Below are 13387 nucleotides of genomic sequence, written 5' to 3' on the forward strand. Positions count from 1 at the left end.
TAAAATGTTCACCTGTGTGTTAAGAGAGCTGTTTCTAGCTATTAAAACTCAATTTCAGTTACCTATCCTTTGTCATAATTGTATCTACACCTCACAGGGCATTCCTGTCTTTCAAGCCAGTTACATCCCTAAAACCAGCAATTTCTATTTTTATTTTGTAATTAAAAAATGTATTTTAGTTTATTTATTTTTGGCTGCCTTGGGTCTTTGTTGCTGCACGCGGGCTTTCTCTAGTTGCAGTGAGCAGGGGCTACTCTTCGTTGCGGTGTGAGGGCTTCTCATTGCGGTGGCTTCTCGTTGCGGAGCACGGGCTCTAGGCGCCTGGGCTTCAGTAGTTGTGGCTCGCGGGCTCTGGAGTGCAGGCTCAGTAGTTGTGGCGCACGGGCTTAGTTGCTTCGTGGCATGTGGGATCTTCCCGGACCAGGGCTTGAACGCGTGTCCCCTGCATTGGCAGGTGGATTCTTAACCACTGCGCCACCAAGGAAGCCCTATTTTGTAATTTTTAAAAATATTTTTTAAAAGTAATCTAGGCAGTGAGCATTCTTCCATATCTCTTTGTGGGCACATGGGACAGTCATTACTTTTTACTCTAGGCAATTGCTTATGTTCCTAGAATATAATTATTAGATTTGCAGTTACAGAGAAAAATAGCTGTGTGGAAATTTGCATGTGATTCACATGAACTTTAAAAATTATTGATGTTTTTGGAAGCTTTAGGCTGACGTACTTTGTTATGTTCACTGTGAGATAACACACTATTTGGGTATTAGTCCCTTCTCAGATCAGTCTATTTACCTTGAGATTCTACATCAGTTTATTAAAGTGAGCTGTTAACTGGAGATGACGTTAGGTTAGTATAAAATGTGAGAAATGTTTTTCTGATTTGTGTGCTCATCTGCCTCAACTTTTTCTAGTATTAATTGCCTCAGGTGGTGACTGTCTTCAACTCTGTTTGTTACTGTATCATATATCTTATGGGTGCAGAATATAGGGATTACCAAAACTTCTTTTTAAACATAAGCTTTTCTTTGTCCTCACTGTCCCCTTCTTCCCAAAAGTAGAAGGTTCTTTCTCATTGGAGTGTATATATTAGGCGCTCAAATTAGTTTCACTTGGTCTTGATGTAAAATAACTAGAGATTTTCTTTCATGCAGATACCTACTTTTACTGCTTAATCATCACAAGCTGCTTAATCATCACAAGAGAACTTTATTCATGTCATTTCTCTAATGTCACGGGTAGAACATGCTTCAACATGTAAATGTAACCCTATTAATGGTGTCTGAAAAAAATGAAGCGTTATGGGTATGTGTTAATTTATATTCAACTGGTAGTTTATTTAGATTATATTTTTCTAGGGAGGAGGTGGGAGATCAACTGCAGTAGTCAAACACTAGAAGAGAGGAAACCATTTTTTAATTCAAATTTTCATTTAATCAAGTCAAAATGTGAATACTTGATCAGTGGAATTTATTGAATTGGTGAAACATAAAATAATCAAAAGATAGTAAATTCTTAGAACTATTATGTTTTGTCCAATTTCATTGAATTGTATCTTGATTTCATTTTTATCATTATCTACAGTTTGTATCTTAATCAATGTAACTCAAACATATCATACAGACATCTCAAACTGAAGATATCCAGGTACTTTGTTTCAGAACTGGGTTGTCTGCCCTGGGAAGTAGTTCCCAGAACTTAGATGAGATTGGGAAAGACACTGCCCAGAAGCATCCCCACCAAATGCCCTTTATGAGGTTCAGAAAAATCTCAAGTAATATTGGGCTAGAAGTCATCCTCATGGCCCTAGTATACTTCGGCCACCTAGTGTGCCTTTCTGAGTATTAACCAGTTATCTCAGAAAGTGAGCATAAATATAACTGTCGTTAACATCTTATGCTCATGTAATTTTCAAGTAGTTGTGATTCTTTTTAGTTGCTTAGGCCCCAGGTACTGTATTTGAATCATAGTCCATGTTTTTAACACGAGATGCTGCAATCCAACGTGCACTCATCTCTCAAATATGAGGAAAGTTGGAATAACAGTTATATTAATATAGGATCTTGAGATTAGTTTTTTACTCATTTGCATTATACATAAAATATTTCTAAACAAAACAACACCTATTCTCTAAACTTAGAGTCACTTAATGAAGTCTGTCCTCTTCTGCTGCACATTCTACAGGTAACAATCTGCAACTGGAGTGATGAAGATACTAGCAAATCCTGGTGAAAGAGTAAACTTCCCCACTTACAGAAAAAGCTAAAACTAGCATTTAAAATTTTATTTGAAATTTTGCTTTCCTCAATGGCAAAGATCAGGGGAATGGGTTTTTACATGATTCTAGCCTAGGACCTTCCTCTAACATTAGTCACTCTAATCTCTGATCGAGGCCTGAGCAATATAAACTTAAATATAAAGGATTTGGAGACTTCAGTGAAGAAGAGGGAAACCCTTAGGAGGTTATCAGGAAAACTGGTGATTCAAAAGATTTAGAAATAATAGAGGTCAAATTCAAATTACGGGAACTAATTTTTACTTAAAAGCATAATAAACAGTCCCAATGAAAATATGCTTGAGCCTTCACTTTATACATAATTATTTACACCTCTTGGTTTTTTTTAGGTTTCAGAAGTGGGCATAGTTAAGGAAAATGTTAAATGTGAACCCACTTTTCTAATTCCCCCCAGCCCTCAACCAGGACTTCATGGTATAACACAAAAAGAAAGCAGAAACCTCGGTGGAGAATTATTTCTCTAACAGCATTTGTGAAGATGTTGAGACCTTCCTTCCTCTACTTACCTTGATTTTAAACCTTTATACTAAGTACACTAGAATGGTTCAAAGGTTAGAACTGCCTTTCTTTAGCATAGCTCAGCTTCTACCATGTATTCTTCCATGTTTATTGAGTTGAAATTAGTCCTCTCAAGGAGGAAAAAGCTAACTATGGGAAGATGGGTGTACTTTGGTGTTTTATATTCAAGAGCATAGAATAGAGTGTTAGGAAACAATGTTTTCCTAACATATGTATGATTATAGGCTAGGATATGACTTTCCTTCTCTCATTGAAATAAAAATGTGTAGTTAAGAAATAAGGATGAATACATGACAGCACATTTGACAGGTAATGACTTGGACATATTTGTTACTACCTAATCTTGAGAACCACAGTTGCTGTTTTAGAGGTATCTGAGAGGTTCCAAACAAAAGGAGATCGCCACATGTTCTCAGACCTTGAGTGTGCTGGACGCCCTAAAGTAGGAGAGGAATTTGTAACAAAAGCTCACGATGAAGAACCACACATTCCGAGCCACCTGAGATCTTGCAATGAGAAGGCGCCAGGCGATGAGGAAGAGGGCGGTATTAAAGAGGTAGTGAATATTTCGGAGCCTGGAAACAGACATATATAACCAAAGTCAAAATAGTACCAAATACCCAACTATGTTATTCGAAGCATAAATGTATATTTTCCTGGCTATGACCAGCAAATAACTAAGTGCTTAGGTATGTGGCATTACCTGATGGCCTTTTGATTTTGATCTCTCTCATTTCCACCACATGCCTTCTGAGTAATCATTTCTGTAGTATTCCCCTGACTAGTTTCCCTTTCTCATACCTGCTTTAAACTGTCTTATAAACATGGCTAACATAATCTTTCTTAAATATACTTTGATCATATTACTATATATCAAAAACCTTCCCTGGTTCTTGTTCACTAGAGGGTAAGTTCTAAAGTTCTTACTATGCAACGTTCCTCTCAGTTTGCAATTACTTTTCCCATACTTATCATCTCTGCATTAAAAACCCTTTGCTTCTACCAGAATTATGTCAGATTACTATAATTCTTTGTCCCTTAGGGATTAATTATTGAAAGAAATTTCAGGCAGTCAAAGGTCTTGAAGAGTGGTTAACTGATTTGCCCATGTTAAATAGCACAATCAGGTTTCCTGCCTGTTGGGTATTCTTTCTCTATACCACATTATGACAGGATGTTGGTAGAAGAAACAAACTTGGGTTCATATCTGGCTCCTGCACTTACCATGTGCGACTTGCCCACTTACCTTCTTTGAGCGTAAATAGCTCTTTGATAAAAATGGGATAACAGAAATAATACCTGCCTCACAGGGATGTGGCAAAGTCTAAATGAAACAGTATATTGCAGGGTATAAAGTACAAAGGCTCAAAAAAAATTAATTCCTCTCCTCCCCCGCTCATATTTCATGTCTGGTATAAAATCAGGCACACATGGTAAGTGCTCAGTAAATATTAACTGACCGATTATATTTACCTTTTTAAGTGTTGCTTTGCTTCTGGGATCCCAGCCATATCCTCCTTCAATAAGTACTTCTTAACTCCTAAAACATAATTTTCAATGTATTCCAACCAATTCAACTGGCGCACATCGAAGTTGAATACCTGAAAGGCAAGAAGAGATTATGGATTGTCAGAATTGCACTGCTGGACGATCACTTTGTTCATTTGATGAAGTTTCTTTTACCTAAATGAGTGACATTCAGTTTGGAAGATTTAGGTTGTACCCCTCCAAACGAGATGATTTGAGCTGTTATTTTAAAGGCAGTAACAATATGGATTACCATTTATATATGAATATTTAAACATGGATAAAGCACAAATATTTGACCTTTAGGAAGTCTTGGAAATTTAAAGGAACTGGTATTAGTCTGGTGAAGGTTAATTTCATTTCAAGTAAATAAGGATTAATTATTTTTTTAAAGAGAATAAATATGTTAGGGACCAAAACAAATTATATATGTCTTTTTCTTTTCATTATTCTTAAATTTTGGTGTTGTTCCCTTGCCCTAGGACCCTTTCCTGAAATATCACTACTTCATTATGCTGATTAAGGAAAACCTTGGACTTAAGTTTAAACCAAAGGCTTAAATCAAAGCTTTAAGGACTAACTTAGCAGAATTTATATTCTATCTTTGATTTTGAGATGTTATCCATTATGTTTCTTAGTGTGCCATAAAACGAAGCCCTTCAGAAACATTCAGAGTGGTGAGAAAAGCTTTGCTTCTCCTAGAACACTAGTGTATTTTCTTTTCTTAGACAAAGAATGCCATGAAACTATATTTTCTTTTCACTTTGCCACCAGAAATCTTAAGACAAATTTCCTGCTTAATTGCATTGACTTAGTAGGATCTTGTAGACTGCATATGAATGTTCTGTTTTTCCATTCTTACTCTTGATTTCATATTTTAGTACATATTTTTCCTGGTTTGATGTTTTATTTCTGTTTTGTTCTTTTATTACATGTATTTATTGCAAGTTATCCCAAATCTTTGTGAAATAAATTGGAGTATTAACAAAGAAGGCAGATGAAATTAACGAGTTCCAGAGAGTTTCACAGACTTGTCCAAAAGCTGAATTGCTTTCCAAAAGTAATTCTGTATCACTTTGTTTGGATTTGTTTATTTTCCACAGTATCACTAAACAGTACTTATTCATCTATATAAACAGAGGCTTTTATTTTTATGCTATTTCAGATTTCTAAGTTAGATTTCAATGAAACCCTAGTTTGGAATCCTCATTCCATGTGGCAAATGACACTGAACTCTGAGCCACACCAGAGTTTGGCAATTATATCCAAGTATTCAGGACTATTACCTTTGCTAAGATATTGGAAAGCATATGTTAAATCCACTGCAGTTTTGATTCTGTTTTTCACAAAATTTTTAGTTATTTTAGGTAAAAATATTTGTAAAATGTCAAAAATGAAACTCTAAGCTTATTACCTTTTGAATTATTTAGATGGGTAAATTCCATGGAGAAAATGCAATAAAGATAAGCCTATATAACATTTGATGCTAATTTTAAAAATAATTTCTAATAGCCTGAGGGGATTTAAAAAATAAGCTGGTTTGATCCATGCATTTTAAACACAGGTGCTTAGAAGAATTTTGTCTATTCAGGCATGTAAACATTTCTGAAAAAAAAAAAAAGCTCTATTTCATGTCCATTTTAGAGGTTCACAGCAATGATTTCAGTTAAAATATCCATCTAAATCTCAACTGGTATATTTAACATCGTTTCTGACTGCAAGTAACCCTTAGTTTCCATGGTGGGAAGTAATTTTAGGACTTGGATTTGAATCATGCTCTATGAGGCTGGTATGTACGAGCTAGCAGGTGAGGCTAGCCAGCCATCTAACATTTACTTCTCAGCATGACTTGGTTTCTTCTATATGCATGACTTGGTTTCTTCTGCGTGCTGGCAAGCACAAGATAAATCAAGAAATTTATCTTTTCTTTCTTTTAAAAAAATTTTAGCGGAAAATGTCAAGAGAGTGAAATCTTTAAAGCTTAATTAAAAACTAAAGATATGCTCAAGGAATAAATGACTGAGAAAATGAAGCTAGGGACATGTACAAAGTACAGAAGATTTCTATATTTGTGAATTTCAGGACAACATTTGTGACTAAGAAGCTAATATATAGAAATAAATGGCACTGATCCTAAGCAATTAAAGTGAAGGTCTATCTTGAGAAATAAACGTCTGAATTGTCAAAGAGAAATCATTATAGGGAGGAAGACTGACAATGCTAGAGAGAGGGCAATGCTGATGGCAGGTGGTCTTAGCTGGGCTAGAATGCAGAGGTGGAAGGGTTAGCTTATCTAAAAAGATAAGAAGGAAGGAACTGTAGCTTTGGAGATGCAGAACGATTTTGATTTGACAAGAACAGTGGATGAGAGAGCTCCTGGCCAGTAAAATTATTATTTTTCATTGAAGTCATATGTTTTGGAGGTTAGGGGGGAAAGATAGAGGTACTGAGGATTTGTTGAACAGCTATGGAAGTTGAACAAAGGATTGAAACAAAGTGTATGAGACCTGACTGCAGAACAGCAGCGAGAAGCCAGCCAAAGGCTAAGAACCTAGATCTCTTACCTACATTAAACTTGCTTCCTGCAACTGTGTTGATAGCATTCACTGATTTTCTTAGCCAAAAAAGAAAAAAAATTCTGTGTGTATAACAAAAACATCCTTTATTCATCAGCTCTCCAGGTCAAATAATTCTAAATTCTGAATGGGTAAGGTTTTCCTGTTGGTTGTCAGTGCTGTACTCACTCTTTGGTCTTCAGGACTCAGCTTGGACATCAGCATTTCTGTATTGTATGTGCTCCATTCCCAACTCCGGTTGATGAAATACTCCAGCATGGAAAGGGTTCTTAAAAGCCGATTCATGAGTTTTGTCATCCTGAGGTAAAGATCACATAGGAGCGAGTATCAGTGCACCACAGATGGCTGCTTCCCTGCTACTCTATAGGGATATATGACAAATCATGTTTGAAAAAATTATTTCTTCCCACGTTTTCAAATTCCACATTAAAACTCTTATTTTTTCCCCCTTCCATGTTAACACTCTGTCGAATGAAGGGAAGGGGATGAATCTAAAGGTGCTTGTTCTATCAGGCATTTTAATACCACTAAACTTCTCTCCCTCTTTTCTACCATCTCTTTCTCAAGAGTTGCAAATATTTTAAAAGCCTAGCCAGGTATCCATCCCTGATGACATACTGTTCATTCTTTGAATTCTGAGGTAGACAATAAGAAAACTTATTTCTCTTTTTTATTGTATGTTCTTGGATCTTTTTTAAAAAACTAATTGATTCGAGGTCTTATTATATAACTTCTAGGCAGAAGTGGTGACTGCATTAGCGTCCAATGAACCAAAAACAGTTATTAACTGTAATGGAGATTTAAGGGGAAAATAGTTTATTTGTTAATAATTTACTCAGGCGTAGTGCTGATATTTTTAAAAAATATTATTTCCACTAATTCCCATAACATCCCTGTTAGGTTGGTACTTATCTGCATTTTTATGTAAAGTAAACTTAAGAAAGATTAAGTGGCTGTGATAATATAATGTGTCAAAGCCAAAATTCCAACTCAGTTTTGACGGACTTCAAAAAGCCTCTGTAAACTCACCCCCTGTATCCCATTGCTTGAGATGGATCACATCTTCTAACCCCATGGTCAGGACCTGCTGTTTGAACTTCCCAACTTTATAACAATTTGTAAAAAAAACTTTTGTATTCTTTCTTATTTGATCCTCACAGTATGATTCTGTGAGTTAGTCAGGGTCTATACTGTTTATCTTCATTTTACAGATGGATTAATAGGTTCAAGGTCACATGGCTAATGCTCAAGTCTAGATTTTCTGGTTACAGATCACCTTTGGCCTATAGAACATTCGATTTTTATCTTAATCAGTTAGGCTAATCTTGGTAATAGTTATTACTATAGTCGACCTCATAAAGACTTATGATGCTATTTGGGGAATTTGGTCTTATTTCTGGTCAAATCCTACTGCCCATATCCCTGATGACTCATGAGGTACTTCTCTCATGGTATCATGGGAAATTCTTAGGCAAGGAGGTAGAATCAATACAAGCATCATAAAAGGGTTCCATTTACTATTGTTATCTAATATCTTGGCTGTAGACTGAATATTTATATCCTCCCACAATTCATCTGTTGAAGCCTATTCCTCCTAATAGTGATAGCATTTGGAGAAGGAGTCTTTGGCAGATGGGTAATGCCCTTATAAAAGGGACCCCAGAAATCTCCTTGGCCCTGCCAGCATGTGAGGACACAGAGAACATGGCTGTCTAGGAACCAGGAAGTGGGCCCTCAGCAGATGCCAGATCTACCAGCATCTTGATTTTAGACTTCTTAGTCTCCAGTACTGTGAGGAAATAAATTTCTATTTTTTGCAGGATCTCAGTTCCCTGACCAGGGATTGAACCTGGGCCATTGCACTGAAAGCCTGGAATTCTAGCTACTAGGCCAACAGGGAACTCCCAAATTTCTATTGTTTATAAGCCACCTAGTCTATGATATTCTGTTATAGCAGCCCAAACAGACTAAGGCAATCTTTATCCATTCTACAACCCTGACGTCATTGATATGATTTCAATAGATTTAATTTTTAAAAAGAATCATTGCACAATGATTATATAGTATATATAATATATATACATTGTATATATAATATTGTATATTATATATACAATGGTGTAACATTGTATATACAGGACTATATCAGCATAATAGTATTTTTTTAGAAAGAAAGGATATATTTATTACTCTCATGTAGTAAAGATCTTCTCAATGCATACAATGCAAAAGCTATAAAGGGAAAGTGATTCATTTTATCTCATAAAATGTTTAAACTTCTTTGGTAATAATAGTGATTACTATATTCTATGCACTCTTATGTCAAACCCTATGAAATAGGTATGATTACAATCCCCTTTTTACAAGTTAGGAGTTAGAGAAGTTAGGTAATTTAGGGCTCATATGGATAAATTGGTGAAGCCAGGATTTAAATATGTAAGTCTGACTCCAAACTCCATGCTCTTAAGACCTGCATTATATATAGCTTCCCTTGTATTAAAAAAGCTTCATAATTAGAACTACAATATAAGAAACTGACTTCAAGTAAATACATGAAATATATATTTACACACGCACACACACACAGAGCTTCCATAAATTAATAAGTACAACCCAATAGAAAAATAGGAGTATTACTCAGCCATAAAAAGGAATGAAATAATGCCATTTGTAGCAACATGGATGGACCTAGAGATTATCGTATTAAGTGAAGTCAGACAAAGACAAATGTCATATAACTTATATGTGGAATCTAAAGAAAAATGATACAAATGAACTTATACAGAACAGAAATAAACCCACAGACATAAAAAAACAAACTTATGGTTACCAAAGGGGAAAAGTGGGGAGGAATAAATTTAAAATTTGGGATTAACAGATATACACTACTATATATAAAATAGATAAACAACAAGAACCTGAAAAAGAATATATATATGTACATGTGTATATATGCATATCTGTATATTTGAATCACTTTGCTGTATACCTGGAACACTGTAGATCAACTATACTTCAATAAAAAAAGAAAAATTTAAAAAATAGGCGAGAAATAGAAGCAAGCAACTCATACCAGAGAAAACACGAAAGTCCAAAATACACAAATGAAGGCCCAGCCCCGCCAGCAATCCCGGAAGATGCAACTCAAAGTGACCAAGAGATGCTATTCCTTGTCATTAGTTTGACAATTCAAAATATTGATTTTTGCAAAGTATTAATGAGAGTGGGAAAGAAACAGACTTGTACTCTCTCACTTGCTGTTGTGGGGGTGTAAATTGACAGAGCCTTCCTTTAAGGCAACCTGGTGGTAGTCATAAAATCCATATACTCTCCAGTCTAGCAATCCCACCCCTCAGCCTCCACCCCAGATCTAGAGGCACATTCTAGAAAAAAGCATGTTTGTTGCCCCATTGTTTGTAATAGCAGGGGAAAAAGACAGCACTAGCAGAATGACTTAGATTTTCATGGAACGTAAGTGAAAAATTTAGAAGTATGTAGGATTGCTTTATACATACACAGAGATTTATACATACACTTACCTCAAAGCAACACTGTATATATGTCCATATATGGCTGTAAATACATAGACGATTACACACAAACACACATGGGGAAGAAAAGGGTCCAGAAAGATTCTAGCATTTTCTGCCATAAAGATTATTCTTAAGATTCCTATCACATAACAAACCTAAACATTTTCCATGAATATTACAATTTAATGTCTTACAAACAAAATACATAAATATTTTTATTGGGCTCCTTCCTCCTGTGTTTTCCTTTTGTACTTACCGAACTTTGCTCTTCAACCAGGTCTTCTTCTAACTCTGATATATTTGAAAGGCTTTAGCGTTTCTGCCAGGAATGTTTGGTTTTCCTTCTTCTCCCATCTTTATTTAATAAACCCCTCATACAAATATTTTCCCACAGACACAGTATCCCCTTTTTCACCTTGCTCAGGAAGAAACTGACAATTGAGTTATGAACACTAAGTAAGGTCTCTGAAAATTTGGATAAACTCTACATTGCCTAAGTTTCAGTCATTTGCTCTGTTAATAAGGATGGAAATAAAACACGCTGAGAGAGACTTCTTCCTTTAAAAGGAGCTAACATCATGCTTCTGAGGCTTGATGGCAGGGATTTGCCTTTGGTAGTTCTGATAATGATGACACATATAGTATTATTCAAGTGAGACAGGGGTATGAACGGACATGTCCTAGGTCACACAGCTGGAAGGTGACAGAGCTGCCTCAGCATCAACATACTTTCATTCGACCTTGTTCCCTCCACTCTCTTCACTCATCTCCAGGTGGCAGTAAATCCAGTTCTGGTTTCTCCAGATCTTTTCTCTGTCACTTCCTTTGAGACTACTTAAAATTCTTCCTTTAGCTTCCATTTCCTCATTTGTAAAATTGGGATGATACGAATATCCTCCTTGGGATGTTGTGAGAATGAAAATGAGATCATCATGCACCATCCCTTGTGTGTATGTGAGGCTGTTACCATTGTACATTTTAAGATCATCTAACAATTTAGAAACTCCCAGACACAGAATCTCAGTTGTTTTTCTTTGTAGGTGAATGATTACCTGCTGAATTCATCAAGCAGGTTCCTTAACATACAACTTCATTTATTATGATAAAGGATCTCTAAGGTAGGCTTTTCACTACTACTGTTTTGGTTGTCCCCTTATATATACAAAATCATAAGTATATATGATTCAGTTGTCACCTTTCATCCCCAGGTGACGGGAGGGCTAAAGACTTGGGGCCCTAAACTTCCATGCAGAGATACTCCTAAAGCTATTGTCTCAGCTTCTCACCTGGGCTTCCTTCCCGTGAGCCGCAGATAGAAATCATAGATAATGGCAGGGGCCCGGTGGCTGACTGCATTCCAGTACTGGGTTGTGACGTTGTTGGTTGTGAAGTCAGCCTTTGGCCTCCTGAAAGCTCTCTCAAGTGGGATTTTTTCAAAAGTTGCCAAGACTTGGATCCCTGGGGGGGAAAAAAAAAACAACCCAGAATAAGTGCTAAGTCTAGGAGCATATAAACCCACTGTGGTGGATGGCATTTGCAATGGGTCAAAACAATAAATAATAAGGATTTGTTGTGTAGAGTCACGAATCAATTTCTGAGAAGAATATTAAGATTTTTATGCCGGGCAAGTGGTCACCTGCAAAATCAAACCATTTGAATAGGTTAAGAATTTGGTCCTTCTCTTGAAATCTTTACCCTAAAACAACTTCTTGGGAAAATAGTTTTAGTCAATACAGTGAAGTATTGTTCAGAAAAACTTAAATCCATCATTCAATTTCAAGGTTATCTAATCTATTCTAAAGCCCAAGACAGAGCCTAGGGGTGTTATTTCCTTGGTTGGATCATTTACTTGCAGGAAAATCAGGAAAGTTTCTAGACATTTTACTTAAACTTTTATAAAGATTTAAGTAAAAGAGAGAATAGAAAAGCAGGACTTCTTTGTGTTGGTTCACTTTAAATACCAGTCTTTTACTTCTTTGGTATTCCTACTGCTCTGGAATATGTCAGACTCAATTGTTTTACTCTTGTCTCCAGAGTTTTTTAAAATAATAATCTTTTAAAAAAAGTATTACTTATATAAAACCTAGTTTAAAGCTTTTAGTGTATATTTGTAAATCCAATGTCTTTTCAAAAGGTATTCATTCATTTGAATTCAATTTTGATTTTATGTAGAATTTTCAAAGAATATGCCTAAGTTCATTACTCAGTTATGTTGAAGCTATCAGTTATTATGGTAATATGATTACTGTCCCATAAGAGATACTACCTGGAAATCTGTATGAAAAATATATACCCTATACAGAAAATATTATCTGATTCCTGGGTCTTTTCCCCCCAGAGGGATTCATATTAACTTTCAGGAATCCCTAGTGGGTGGTCATTACATGTTCAGGAGACCTGTCTTCTATCAATACTTCTACATCAGGCTCCAGCTCCCCATATGAACTGAATAAATTATTAACTCTCTCTGGGCCTTGTGTGTCAAATAAAGTGAGCACACTAGATTATTATTATTATTATTATTATTATTATTATTATTATTTGCGGTACGCGGGCCTCACTGTTGTTGCCTCTCCCGTTGTGGAGCCCAGGCTCCGGACGCGCAGGCTCAGCAGCCATGGCTCACAGGCCCAGCCACTCCGCGGCATGTGGGATCCTCTCGGACCAGTGCACGAACCCGCATCCCCTGCATTGGCAGGCGGACTCCCAATCACTGCGCCACCAGGGAAGCCCTAGATTATTTTTAAGATCACTTTCAAATATTATTATTCCACAAAATAGATAGTAAACATTTTCAGCACTGAAGAAGACTATTTTGAAGCTCAGGAATGGATTTTACGTGTAGCATCTTTTTATTTAAGAGTTTAAGTGTCTTGGGGACTTCCCTGGTGGTGCAGTGGCAAAGAATCCGCCTGCCAATGCAGGGGACATGAGTT

The 13387-nt window shown here is 36.2% G+C and overlaps 1 protein-coding gene across 1 annotated transcript in view; it reads right to left on the minus strand.

Moving 5' to 3' along the window:
* Positions 1 to 1399: 1399 nt before the first annotated feature.
* The window catches only part of FAR2 (fatty acyl-CoA reductase 2), a 137305-nt gene continuing 125317 nt past the window's right edge, over positions 1400 to 13387 (minus strand). Inside the window, exons 9-12 of the mRNA XM_027129330.1 lie at positions 11738 to 11909; positions 7087 to 7216; positions 4289 to 4416; positions 1400 to 3390 (exon numbers count right to left, since the gene is read on the minus strand). Of these exons, the coding sequence (XP_026985131.1) occupies positions 3228 to 3390; positions 4289 to 4416; positions 7087 to 7216; positions 11738 to 11909 (593 nt within the window). The 3' untranslated portion in view covers positions 1400 to 3227. The remainder of the gene's footprint in view (positions 3391 to 4288; positions 4417 to 7086; positions 7217 to 11737; positions 11910 to 13387) is intronic.

Source organism: Aethalodelphis obliquidens, unplaced genomic scaffold, assembly GCF_003676395.1.
Source record: "Aethalodelphis obliquidens isolate GAN/ISIS:26980383/991018 unplaced genomic scaffold, ASM367639v1 scaffold36, whole genome shotgun sequence".
NCBI lineage: Eukaryota > Metazoa > Chordata > Mammalia > Artiodactyla > Delphinidae > Aethalodelphis > Aethalodelphis obliquidens.